A 13,375-nucleotide genomic window follows, 5' to 3' on the forward strand; every position below is an offset into this window, starting at 1 on the left:
AAGTGAAAGGGGGAGAGAGTGGCGAGGACGGGCCCTCCGCGGAGGGGTCAAGTCGGAGACGAAGCAGCCGCGAGGGGGCTGCCGGCGACCGAGGGAGAGCAGCTTCCGAGGGTGCGCTGAGGGGGCAGTGCCGTCCAGAGTGTGACTGTGTCGCATCATTTCACGCAGGTTGACAGGGAAGGAGGCAGAGAGATGTGTAGGGAGCGAGGTAGCGTCGAGAAGCTGACGCAGCCGCTTGGCTCCGACCTGGAGGAACGGGGGAGCTGGGGCACCCTTCCGTCCGGAGCAGGGGTCGTGGACTGTGGCCCTCGGGCAAATCCAGCGCAGCGCGTGTCCGGCTCTGCGCCGGTTCCTTGGCTCGCAGCCCCGCCCGCGCATGCGCATGCTCCATATGGCTCCTCTTGTGCTACAGCAGCAGAGTCCGGTAGTTGCCACGGAGACCATCTGACCTGCCCAACCGAAAATAGTTACTTTCCGTCTCTTTACAGGAAATGTTTGCCAGCCCTTGCTCTAAAGGGTCATGAGGGGAATGATGATCTCAGGAATGTAGGATTCTGTTAACACAGGGAGGCAAAGGGGTCCTCTTACAACGTGTTTAGATGTAACCATCTGCCTGGAAAGCGTGATCCAGGCTGGCTCATTCAGCCTTCTTGCTGTTAATCAAAACTACAAGGAGGTATCACCGCACACCGGTCAGAATGGCAATCATCAGAAAATCTACAAACAACAGTGCTGGAGAGGGTGTGGAGAAAAGGGAACCCTCCTACACTGTTGGTGGGAATGTAAATTGATACAGCCACTATGGAGAACAGTGTGGAGGTTCCTTAAAAAATGGAAAGTAGAGTTATCATGTGATCCAGCAATCCCACTCCTGGGCATGTATTCAGAGAAAACTCTAACTCAAAAAGATACATGCACCCCAATGTTCATTGCAGCGCTATTTACAATTAGCAGTAATCACTCCTTGGATAAACCTCATTGGCTGTGATACTGCCACTGCACAAAGCTAACGGCACTATTCACAATAGCCAAGACATGGAAGCAACCTAAATGTCCACTGACAGAGGAATGGATAAAGAGGGTGTGGTACATATATACAACGGAATATTACTCAGCCATAAAAAAGAATGAAATAATGCCATTTGCAGCAACATGGATGGACCTAGAGATTATCATACTGAGTGAAGTTAAGTCAGAGAAAGACAAATATCATATAATATTGCTTATACGTGGAATCTAAAAAAATGGTACAAGTGAGCTTATTTACAAAACAGAAATAGACTCACAGACATAGAAAACCAACTTATGGTTACCAAAGGGGAAAGGGGGTGGGGGAGGGATAAATTAGGAGTTCGGGATTAACAGATACTACTATATATAAAATAGATAAACAAAAAGGTCCTACTGTATAGCATAGGGAACTATATTTAATATTTTGTAATAACCTGTAATGGAAAAGAATCTGAAAAAGAATATATATATAAGTATAACTGAATCACTTTGCTGTACACCTGAAATTAACATTGTAAATCAATTATACTTCCATTAAAAAAGAAAGTTCTTGGGACTTCCCTGGTGGCACAGTGGTTAAGAATCCACCTGCCAATGCAGGGGACACGGGTTTGAGCCCTGGCCTGGGAAGATCCCACATGCCGCGGAGCAACTAAACCCGTGTGCCACAGCTACTGAGCCTGCGCTCTAGAGCCCGCAAGCCACAACTACTGAGCCCACGTGCGTCAACTACTGAAGCCCGCGTGCCTAGAGCCTGTGCTCCGCAACAAGAGAAGCCACTGCAATGAGAAGCCCGTGCACCACAACGAAGAGTAGCCCCTGCTTGCCACAACTAGAGAAAGCCCGTGCACAGCAACGAAGACCCAACGCAGCCATAAAGGAAGGAAGGAAGGAAGGAAAGGAGGGAGGGAGGGAGGGAGGGAGGAAGGAGGGAAGGAAGGAAGGAAGGAAGGAAGGAAGGAAGAAAGAAAGAAAGAAAGAAAGTAAGTTCGTTCTTGTTGTTAACATGTAGCCTGGAAAATGAAAGAAGGAATTGAAGTCTTTGTCGAAGAGGGTCTTTTGTGAGCAGAATTTACGATTTAAGCTAAAATAGTGATTTGTATTCAAAACGGTGACACCGAAGTGATGTCTTCCTTCAGAATGGCTTTGAAATAGTCAAAGATCAAATCACACTTAGTGAGGTTTTTTTAATTAAGTGAATTTTTTGGGATTCTTTGGAGACTGTTATGGCATCTTTATAGCTCTGTGAACTAGAAAGCCCATTTAACCATTGTGCTAGGTAACTGAAAGAATCACGTAAGTGGCAGTCTAGTTGCTTCATTATATTCGTTTTCTCAATCACCGTGTGGCCTGAGGAAACAGTTTCAGAGAAGGAAGCATGAATTGGAAGGTGTATCCACGCCAACTCCGATGTCTTTCTGTTTCTAGATAACGAGCAAGAGCAAGGAGTCCATATGGGAGTTCATCAAGAGCTTGCTGGACGCCTGGTCGGGATGGGCGGTAATGCTGCTCATCGGCCTGCTGGCGGGTACGTGGGGCGTTTCTCTTGTCCTTCATGCGAGGGGGTTGTTCCTTCAAATACCTAAGAGCACAATACACGACGATGCACTTAACATAAATCTATCATCAGTAAAGCAAGAAGGCCCCAAGGCACGGACGGGCCCAGGTGCGGTCATTGGAGAGCGGTACCGAGAGAGCGGGTTGGCCCTTTCCACACTGTACAGAGGTTTACTGCCATGCTGGATTTTACTGAAAGCACACATTTCACATTCTATAGTACTTGACCACGTAGAAGGCGAGAAAGGACGGGAACATGTTGATCTCTAAAAATAAAACTTCCTATGAGACTGGCCTTTACTAACACCGGCAGGCCCTGAGATGAATTGTAAACATCGAGAGACGCTCACAGTAACGCGAGACACCACAGGGTCTGAGGTAGGCCCCGGGGAGGTACCTCCAGCCCACGGGTTGTTCTGGCCCTCAGGGACTCCGTGTCCTTCATTCGTATAATCCCAACACCGTGTTTGTGAGCAGTAGCTGTTTCCAGAGTGAACGAATGAGTATCTGGAGGGGACACCTCCCCTTTTAATAGCAAATGCACCAGCCCTCCGTGGAAATTGTTTCCTGAAACTTACTTCCTTTTAGGAGGCTGTGAAGGTTAATGTCTAAGAAGAAAAAAAATTTGATCATGCTAAAGAGATTCCCTTAAGAAAACCCCCCTGCCTGTAGTAGTAACATGCTAGTTGTGGTGATAGGACTGATTAGAGAATGGCTGTGCGATACACACATGAATATAGTACATACTTGCAGAGCACCTGCGGGGCATAGAGTAAGATTTTGTAATTAGAGGACTTGGATTTCTGGCCGCCCTGTCACTCGTTACATCTACAATGGTAGGAGGGGCTTGGTTGCCAGGGAGGGACTCCCTGCCTGGCATGTCCTGAAGGGCCCAGGAGAGAGCTGAAGGGGCAGTCCTTCTGGTCACAGCAGCTGCCCGCCCATCCCCCCCGCCCTGTCCTTCCCCTCCCAGCGGCGCGCCCGGTGTATAATGGCAGCAATGCTGGGAGGGAATTCGAGTTCATGGACATACGGCATTTTGCCACCCATTCGTTTGGCTCTATGAAGACCTTTAAAGGTAGGTGGCGGGGGGCGGGGAGGGTAGTTTGCTGCGAATTTTTATGTGTTTCTTTAGAAAAGATTTATAAAACTGTACCCTGTGTTATTCTTGGCTCCTGGGAAGGAGGGATGAATACGGAAAATGAAGGAATCAGAGTAGATGTCTTGGCGTCCTGCTGGAGTCACACAGCATAGATTTATCAACTGATCTCAGATCCCTGTCGGGCTGTCTTTAACAAGTCAGATACCGACCATCGGGCTTCACTGTTAATCCGATTTCCATCAGTTCTTTCAGGAAGAATCACCTGGGGAATTAAAACAAAAATGCTGCTGCCCAGGCTTCAATTAAATAGTACCCCTGGAGATGACACCCTAGCACTGAGTAAAGCCCCCTTTCCCCTGTGATTCTAATGTGCAGCCAGGGGTGAGGACTGCTGGAGAAGGGCGATACCATGGTCACATCAGCAGATGAATATAGGAGGGAGGCAAGAAAGGGGTGATCTTGGCAGTGAAGGTGGCTAAAGTGTTCTTTTGATCTGGATGAAGGAAAAGCCAGAAAACTGCCCCATTCACCTTCCCGTTCCCCAGTGGCGAGCCCCAGGGGTCCCACTGTCTGGCCTGTCACCTCCTTAGTGGCAGCCCAGACATTATATTCCCATACCCAAGACGGAGAGGCCCAAAAGCTGCGGCTCCTCTGCAGGGCATTAACCAGGAGCCACCACTGGGTGTCGCTGTTGCTCCACACAAGGCAGTTTTTGTTCAAATGTCATCTGCTTGAGGTGTTCTCTGACCACCTTTTCTAGAAGTACGTCTCTCCCTCTCTGAGCCTCGTCGCCCGCGCCCACTATATGTATGTATGTGTGTATGTATGTAACAGCTTTATTGAGATATAACTCACATACCAAACAGTTCACCTAGTTAAAGCATACAACTTGGTGGTTTTTAGTGTATCCACAGAGTTTTGCAACCATCACCAAGGCCAATTTTAGAACATTTTCATCAGCTCCCAAAGAACCTCCCTACCCTTTAGCTATCAGCCCCAGTGCCCCTAGCCTCCTCTCAGTCCTGGGCAACCGCTAATCTACTTTCTGTCTCTGTAGATTTGCCTATTCTGGACATTTCATAAAATGGAATCATACAATATATGGTCTTTTGTGACTGGCTTCTTTTACAGCATAACGTTTCCAAGGTTCATCCATGCTGTCGCGTGTGTCAGTACTTCATTCCTTTTTGTTGCCATTGTAGGTGGACCACACTTTGTTTCTCCGTTCAGCAACTGTTTGGCTTTTGTGAATATGCTGTTGTGAACATTTGCGTACATGTCTTGTGTTGGGTATATGTTTTCATTTCTCGTGGGCAGATGCCTAGGAATGGAAGTGTTTGGTCAGGTGGTGACTCCTTGTTTAACTTTTTGAGGACCTGTCCGACCGTTCTCCTGCACCATTGTAGGAAATGGCTGCCATTGGAACGTGCTGTATTCTCCTCTCTAGCACCTACCACCTTCTGTTGGAGCCCCTCATTTACTTACTTATTCAGTCTAGTGTCTTCTCGCACAAGGTGAGATTCCATGAAGCAGGGACCTGAGTTTGCTTTTTTCACTGCTGTACCCCAGGGTGTGGAACAGTACGTGGCACGTAGTAAGTAGGTGCTCAATAAATAGCCCTTGAGTGAATGGATGGACCTGAGTTTTCTGATTTTCATTCGTTTGTTGCTCTCATTCATTCAACATGGATATATAGTTCCAGCTATGTACCTGATGTGAATACAACAATGGCCCTTGCCCACTTAAAGGGGAAACAGGGTCTAGACACCTGGCTTGATCCCCACCGTGGCACACAAACCAGACAAGAGACTCCCCCCACCCTTATAGACTAGTTGGAGTGTGTGTGTGTGTGCGTGTGTGGGGGTGTGTGTGTGTGTATACACATATATATAAATATTGATCATATCAGGATGTGATAGGTATGGTGATGGGGGAATGCCTGGGAAGTATACTTAGCCCAGACTTAGGAAATCAGGGAAGCCTTCCTGAAGGAGGTGATATAAATGCCAGCATCTGGAAGATAAATAGGAGCTTGCCGGGTTGGGAGAGGACAGTGCTATCTGAGGCGGTGCAGAGAGGAGGGCCTGGTGTGCCAAGGAACACTGTATGGGCAGGGTGTGGGATTCGTGATGGAGAGAGAGGAGCCTGGAGAGAAACGTGGGAATGGCGGTCAGAGCCTGTGCGCTGCTGAGGATTCGGGTGTTCTGGCTAGAACAGTGGGCGACTGCTGATGGAACCAGGAGAGTGGCAAGGCCAGGTCGCCTGAGGCTGGCGTATGGCTGCCTTTGGTGTTGATGCCGGTGGGGAATTGACGTTGTAATGAGGATCCAGTAAAAGTGTGAAAAGTTTGGTAGCCCAAAAGTATTCCCTGCCTTTGTAAAAGACTGGAATGGGTTATTCTAGAAGGAGACCTAAAATGGCCTTCTCTGACCCACTGCATACTCGATTTTATCCCACTTCTATCGGCCTTTAAAGTAGTTATTTACTTATGTAGCTCCTCAGTCCTTTATCCATAATTTTTTAAAAATCCAGAACGTTCTAACAAGTGAGATTTTTCAAGCTGGATTCCATTTGGTGGCAAAACTTTATTTCAATGATGAGGCTATTATAAATTGTTTTGTCTCCGTTTTGTCTGAACTGTCAGGTTTCCTGGAGGATATTCATGTGTGTGATCCCAGCATCCTGCCCCAGAAGCCGCTGAGGGGGTTACATGATGTATAGGGTGTAGGTACCCTGTTTCTAAGATTCAGAAGGGCTGGGTTCTGAAAGCCGCTCGGCCCCAGGGGCTTGCGGTGGGCTCAGCGCTGCGGGTCTCTCCCTCCCTCCCGATCAAAGCCCCCCGAGGACAGCGTATCGTTGGCCTTTGTGTCTCACTGGGCTGGGCACCACCTTTGCCACACCTGGTGCCCTGCCACTCGCTCAGGTGTCCTCAAGACTGAAGAAAGAGGCTTCCTGGGTGCGTGGCAGCCCAGGGCACTGGCATCTCCGCCTGGCCCTCTGGGCGCACGTGCTGCCCTGGCCCATGCCGGCCGTCCCTCTGAGTGGCTCTCGCTGCTTCTTCCAGGCACCCTGGCCGGGGTCATCGATCTTGCCGTCGACTGGATGACAGACCTGAAGGAGGGCATCTGCCTGTCGGCCTTCTGGTACAGCCACGAGCAGTGCTGCTGGACTTCCAATGAGACCACGTTTGAGGACAGGGACAAGTGTCCCCTGTGGCAGAAGTGGTCGGAGCTGCTGGTGAAACAGTCGGAGGTGGGTGCAGGGGCAGGTCCTGGCTGGGAGCCCCGTGGCTGGTGCGGGGGGACGTCCAAGCTCTCACCTTGCAGCGTCTGTCCTGACCGTCGTCGTGGCTACTACGAGTGCCACTTGCCGCTTGGCTTTTTCTAGCTCTAGGGTTCAAACTTCACTTGGAAAATCCTTTCCCACTATTTCGTGTGCATGATGTATGTATTTTCTTTAAAGCCTTTTGCTTGGCTTTATTTTTCTTACTGAGAGTGATCTCTTGATCATGCTGAAGAAATAGGGTTGATTTTTATCCCTTCTGATTGAGAAGAAAAGATGTTACTATTTTTTAATAATAGCTTTAGTGAGACATAATCCATATTCCATGGGGTGTACCCATTAACGGGTACAATGTGATGGGTTTTAGGATATTCACAGAGTTGTGCCACCATCGCCCCGATCTAATTTTAGAACTTTTTTTTTTAACATTTTTTTTTTATTCAAACAGAAAGTCACAAAAATTATAATCAACCTCATCAGTTCACTCAGTCCCATGTAATTAATTTTTTTTTTATCTTGATCTTTTGTTAGCACTTTTATGAGTTCATCAGTTTTCCATTAGAGTTCTGAAAATGCTTATTCATTCAGTTCAGCAGTACAGTTACCAGAAACCTGTACTTGTCAGAGTCTTTTCCATGAATTCCTTGAAGATGAAACCCTTTTATAGGAACATTTTTGCAAAAGCGTCAGAGTAAACCCAGAACTGTCTGTAAATGACAAAAGACTTAAAAATGACCTCGGTTAAAGATTTGATGAAAGTTCATAATAATGCAATTGACAAGGAAATTTAGTTATTTCTGAGATATACATTTTAAAGTAATAACTAGAATTATGACTTATAACATTATACCAGAACATATAAGATTTTTAGGAATTTCATGTAATGTCTGAAACATTTATATTAACATATTTCCATACAAATAACCCAAAGAAAGTTTAGTATTAGTTTTTTTTTTTTTTTTTTATACAGCAGGTTCTTATTAGTCATCAATTTTATACACATCAGTGTATACATGTCAATCCCAATCACCCAATTCAGCACACCACCATCCCCACCCCACCGCGGTTTTTCCCCCTGGTGTCCATACGTTTGTTCTCTACATCTGTGTCTCAACTTCTGCCCTGCAAACCGGTTCATCTGTACCATTTTTCTAGGTTCCACATACATGCATTAATATACGATATTTGTTTTTCTCTTTCTGACTAACTTCACTCTGTATGACAGTCTCTAGATCCATCCACATCTCAACAAACGACTCAATTTCGTTCCTTTTTTGGCTGAGTAATATTCCATTGTACATATGTACCACACCTTCTTTATCCATTCGTCTGTCGATGAACATTTAGGTTGCTTCCATGACCTGCTGTAAATAGTGCTGCAATGAACATTGGGGTGCATGTGTCTTTTTGAATCATGGTTTTCTCTGGGTATATGCCCAGTAGTGGGATTGCTGGATCATATGGTAATTCTATTTTTAGTTTTTTAAGGAACCTCCATACTGTTCTCCATAGTGGCTGTATCAATTTACATTCCCACCAACAGTGCAAGAGGGTTCCCTTTTCTCCACACCCTCTCCAGCATTTGTTGTTTGTAGATTTTCTGATGATGCCCATTCTAACTGGTGTGAGGTGATACCTCACTGTAGTTTTAATTTGCATTTCTCTAATAATTAGTCACGTTGAGCAGCTTTTCATGTGCTTCTTGGCCATCTGTATGTCTTCTTTGAAGAAATGTCTATTTAGGTCTTCTGCCAATTTTTGGATTGGGCTGCTTGTTTCTTTAATATTGAGCTGCGTGAGCTGTTTATATATTTTGGAGATTAATCCTTTGTCCGTTGATTCGTTTGCAAATATTTTCTCCCATTCTGAGGGTTGTCTTTTTGTCTTGTTTATAGTTTCCTTTGCTGTGCAAAAGCTTTGAAGTTTCATTAGGTCCCACTTGTTTATTTTTGTTTTTATTTCCATTACTCTAGGAGGTGGATCAAAAAAGATCTTGCTGTGATTTATGTCAAAGAGTGTTCTTCCTGTTTTCCTCTAAGAGTTTTATAGTGTCCGGTCTTACATTTAGGTCTCGAATCCATTTTGAGTTTATTTTTGTGTATGGTGTTAGGGAGTGTTCTAATTTCATTCTTTTACATGTAGCTGTCCAGTTTTCCCAGCACCACTTATTGAAGAGACTGTCTTTTCTCCATTGTATATCTTTGCCTCCTTTGTCATAGATTAGTTGACCATAGGTGGGTTTATCTCTGGGCTTTCTATCTTGTTCCATTGATCTATGTTTCTGTTTTTGTGCCAGTACCATATTGTCTTGATTACTGTAGCTTTGTAGTATAGTCTGAAGTCAGGGAGCCTGATTCCTCCAGCTCCGTTTTTTTTCCCTCAAGACTGCTTTGGCTATTTGGGGTCTTTTGTGTCTCCATACATATTTTAAGATGATTTGTTGTAGTTCCGTAAAAAATGCCATTGGTAATTTGATAGGGATTGCATTGAGTCTGTAGATTGCTTTGGGTAGTATAGTCATTTTCACAATATTGATTCTTCCAATCCAAGAACATGGTATCTCTCTCCATCTGTTGGTATCATCTTTACTTTCTTTCATCAGTGTCTTATAGTTTTCTGCATACAGGTCTTTTGTCTCCCTAGGTAGGTTTATTCCTAGGTCTTTTATTCTTTTTGTTGCAGTGGTAAATGGGAGTGTTTCCTTAATTTCTCTTTCAGATTTTTCATCCTTAGTGTATAGGAATGCAAGAGATTTCTGTGCATTGATTTTGTATCCTGCAACTTTACCAAATTCATTGATTAGCTCTAGTAGTTTTCTGGTGGCATTTTTAGGATTCTCTATGTATAGTGTCATGTCATCTGCAAACAGTGACAGTTTTACTTCTTCTTTTCCAATTTATATTCCTTTTATTTCTTTTTCTTCTCTGATTGCCGTGGCTAGGCCTTCCAAAACTATGTTGAATAATAGTGGTGAGAGTGGACATCCTTGTCTCGTTCCTGATCTTAGAGGAAATGCTTTCAGTTTTTCACCATTGAGAATGAAGTTTGCTGTGGGTTTGTCGTATATGGCCTTTATTATGTTGAGGTAGGTTCCCTCTATGCCCACTTTCTGGAGAGTTTTTATCATAAATGGGTGTTGAATTTTGTCAAAAGCTTTTTCTGCATCTATTGAGATGATCATATGGTTTTTCTTCTTCAATTTCTTAATATGGTGTATCACATTGATTGATTTGCATTTATTGAAGAATCCTTGCATCCCTGGGATAAATCCCACTTGATCATGGTGTATGGTCCTTTTAATGTGTTGTTGGATTCTGTTTGCTAGTATTTTGTTGAGGATTTTTGCATCTATATTCATCAGTGATATCGGTCTGTACTTTTATTTTTTTGTAGTATCATTGTCTGGTTTTGGTATCAGGATGATGGTGGCTTCATAGAAAGAGTTTGGGAGTGTTCCTTCCTCTGCAATTTTTTGGAAGAGTTTGAGAAGGATGGGTGTTAGCTCTTCTCTAAATGTTTGATAGAATTCACCTGTGAAGCCATCTGGTCCTGGACTTTTGTTTGTTGGAAGATTTTTAATCACAGTTTCAATTTCATTACTTGTGATTGGTCTGTTCATATTTTCTGTTTCTTCCTGGTTCAGTCTTGGAAGGTTATACCTTTCTAAGAATTTGTCCATTTCTTCCAGGTTGTCCAATTTATTGGCATAGAGTTGCTTGTAGTAGTCTCTTAGGATGCTTTGTATTTCTGCGGTGTCTGTTGTAACTTCTCCTTTTTCATTGCTAATTTTATTGATTTGAGTCCTCTCCCTCTTTTTCTTGATGAGTCTGGCTAATGGTTTATCAATTTTGTTTATCTTCTCAAAGAACCAGCTTTTAGTTTTATTGATCTTTGCTATTGTTTTCTTTGTTTCTATTTCATTTATTTCTGCTCTGATCTTTATGATTTCTTTCCTTCTGCTAACTTTGGGTTTTGTTTGTTCTTCTTTCTCTAGTTCCTTTAGGTGTAAGGTTAGATTGTTTACTTGAGATTTTTCTTGTTTCTTGAGGTAGGCTTGTATAGCTATAAACTTCCCTCTTAGAACTGCTTTTGCTGCATCCCATAGGTTTTGGATCGTCGTGTTTTCGTTGTCATTTGTCTCTAGGTATTTTTTGATTTCCTCTTTGATTTCTTCAGTGATCTCTTGGTTATTTAGTAACGTATTGTTTAGCCTCCATGTGTTTGTGTTTTTTACGTTTTTTTCCCTGTAATTCATTTCTAATCTCATAGCCTTGTGGTCAGAAAAGATGCTTGATATGATTTCAATTTTCTTAAATTTACTGAGGCTTGATTTGTGACCCAGGATGTGATCTATCCTGGAGAATGTTCCATGCGCACTTGAGAAGAAAGTGTAATCTACTGTTTTTGGATGGAATGTCCTATAAATATCAATTAAATCTATCTGGTCTATTGTGTCATTTAAAGCTTCTGTTTCCTTATTAATTTTCTCTTTGGATGATATTTCCATTGGTGTAAGTGAGGTGTTAAAGTCCCCCACTAATACTGTGTTACTGTTGATTTCCTCTTTTATAGCTGTTAGCAGTTGCCTTATGAATTGAGGTGCTCCTATGTTGGGTGCATACATATTTATAATTGTTATATCTTCTTCTTGGATTGATCCCTTGATCATTATGTAGTGTCTTTCCTTGTCTCTTGTAACATTCTTTATTTTAAAGTCTATTTTATCTGATATGAGTATAGCTACTCCAGCTTTCTTTTGATTTCCATTTGCATGGAATATCTTTTTCCATCCCCTCACTTTCAGTCTGTATGTGTCCCTAGGTCTGAAGTGGGTCTCTTGTAGACAGCATATATATGGGTCTTGTTTTTGTATCCATTCAGCAAGTCTGTGTCTTTTGGTTGGAGCATTTAATCCATTCATGTTTAGGGTAATTATTGATATGTATGTTCCTGTTACCATTTTCTTAAATTGTTTTGGGTTTGTTTTTGTAGGTCCTTTTCTTCTCTTGTGTTTCCCACTTAGAGAAGTTCCTTTAGCATTTGTTGTAGAGCTGGTTTGGTGGTGCTGAATTCTCTTAGCTTTTGCTTGTCTCTAAAGCTTTTGATTTCTCCATCGAATCTGAATGAGATCCTTGCCGGGTAGAGTAATCTTGGTTGTAGGTTCTTCCCTTTCAGCACTTTAAGTATATCATGCAACTCCCTTCTGGCTTGTAGAGTTTCTGCTGAGAAATCAGCTGTTAACCATATGGGAGTTCCCTTTTATGTTATTTTTCGTTTTTCCCTTACTGCTTTCAATAATTTTTCTTTGTCTTTAATTTTTGCCAATTTGATTACTATGTGTCTTGGCGTGTTTCTCCTTGGGTTTATCCTGTATGGGGCTCGCTGCGCTTCCTGGACTTGGGTGGCTATTTCCTTTCCCATGTTAGGGAAGTTTTCGACTATAATCTCTTCAAATATTTTCTCTGGTCCTTTCTCTCTCTCTTCTCTTTCTGGGACCCCTCTAATGTGAATGTTGTTGCGTTTAATGTTGTCCCAGAGGTCTCTTAGGCTGTCTTCATTTCTTTTCATTCTTTTTTCTTTATTCTGTTCTGCAGCAGTGAATTCCACCATTCTGTCTTCCAGGTCACTTATCCGTTCTTCTGCCTGTTATTCTGCTATTGATTCCTTCTAGTGTAGTTTTCATTTCAGTTATTGTATTGTTCCTCTCTGTTTGTTTGTTCTTTAATTCTTCTAGGTCTTTGTTAAACATTTCTTGCATCTTCTCGCTCTTTGCCTCCATTCTTTTTCTGAGGTCCTGGATCATCTTCACTATCATTATTCTGAATTCTTTTTCTGGAAGGTTGCCTATCTCTACTTCATTTAGTTGTTTTTCTGGGGTTTTATCTTGTTCCTTCATCTGGTACATAGCCCTCTGCCTTTTCATCTTGTCTGTCTTTCTGTGAATGTCTAGAACATTTTTATCACCCCCAAAGAATCCTTGTACCCATCGGCAGTCACTCCCCATTTCCCCCCAAGTTTGCCAGCCCTAGGCAACCACGAATCTACTTTCTTGTCTCTGCAGATTCCCCTGTTCTGGACATTTCATGTAAATGGAATCATACAATCCGTGGACTTTTGTGTCTGGCTTCATTCACTTAGTGTAATGTCTTCCAAGTTCGTTCGTGTCGTAGCATAGATTGGTACTTTTCTCCTTTTCATGGCCAAATAACATTCCATTGTCTGGATAGACCACATTTCATTTCTCCACTCAGCTGAGGAACACGGGTTGCTTCCACTTTTGTGCTATTATGAATGATTTTGCTTTGAACGTTTGTCTACAGGTTTTTGTGTGGACATATGTTTTCATTTGGGTAGATACCTAGGAGGGGAATTGCTGGGTCACGTTGCAACTCTATATTTAACCTTTTGAGGAGCTGCCAGACT

General features: G+C 43.2%; 1 protein-coding gene and 1 pseudogene across 2 annotated transcripts in view; one reads left to right on the forward strand and one right to left on the reverse strand.

Moving 5' to 3' along the window:
* CLCN4 (chloride voltage-gated channel 4) overlaps positions 1-13,375 on the forward strand; it is an 86,831-nt gene that overhangs the window by 43,559 nt on the left and 29,897 nt on the right. For both annotated transcript variants that reach the window (XM_036840468.1, XM_036840467.1), the window contains exons 3-4: positions 2,440-2,539; positions 6,735-6,922. In XM_036840468.1, the coding sequence (XP_036696363.1) occupies positions 2,440-2,539; positions 6,735-6,922 (288 nt within the window). The remainder of the gene's footprint in view (positions 1-2,439; positions 2,540-6,734; positions 6,923-13,375) is intronic.
* LOC118889317 lies at positions 886-1,008 on the reverse strand (annotated as a pseudogene).

This window comes from Balaenoptera musculus, chromosome X (assembly GCF_009873245.2).
Source record: "Balaenoptera musculus isolate JJ_BM4_2016_0621 chromosome X, mBalMus1.pri.v3, whole genome shotgun sequence".
Taxonomy (NCBI): domain Eukaryota; kingdom Metazoa; phylum Chordata; class Mammalia; order Artiodactyla; family Balaenopteridae; genus Balaenoptera; species Balaenoptera musculus.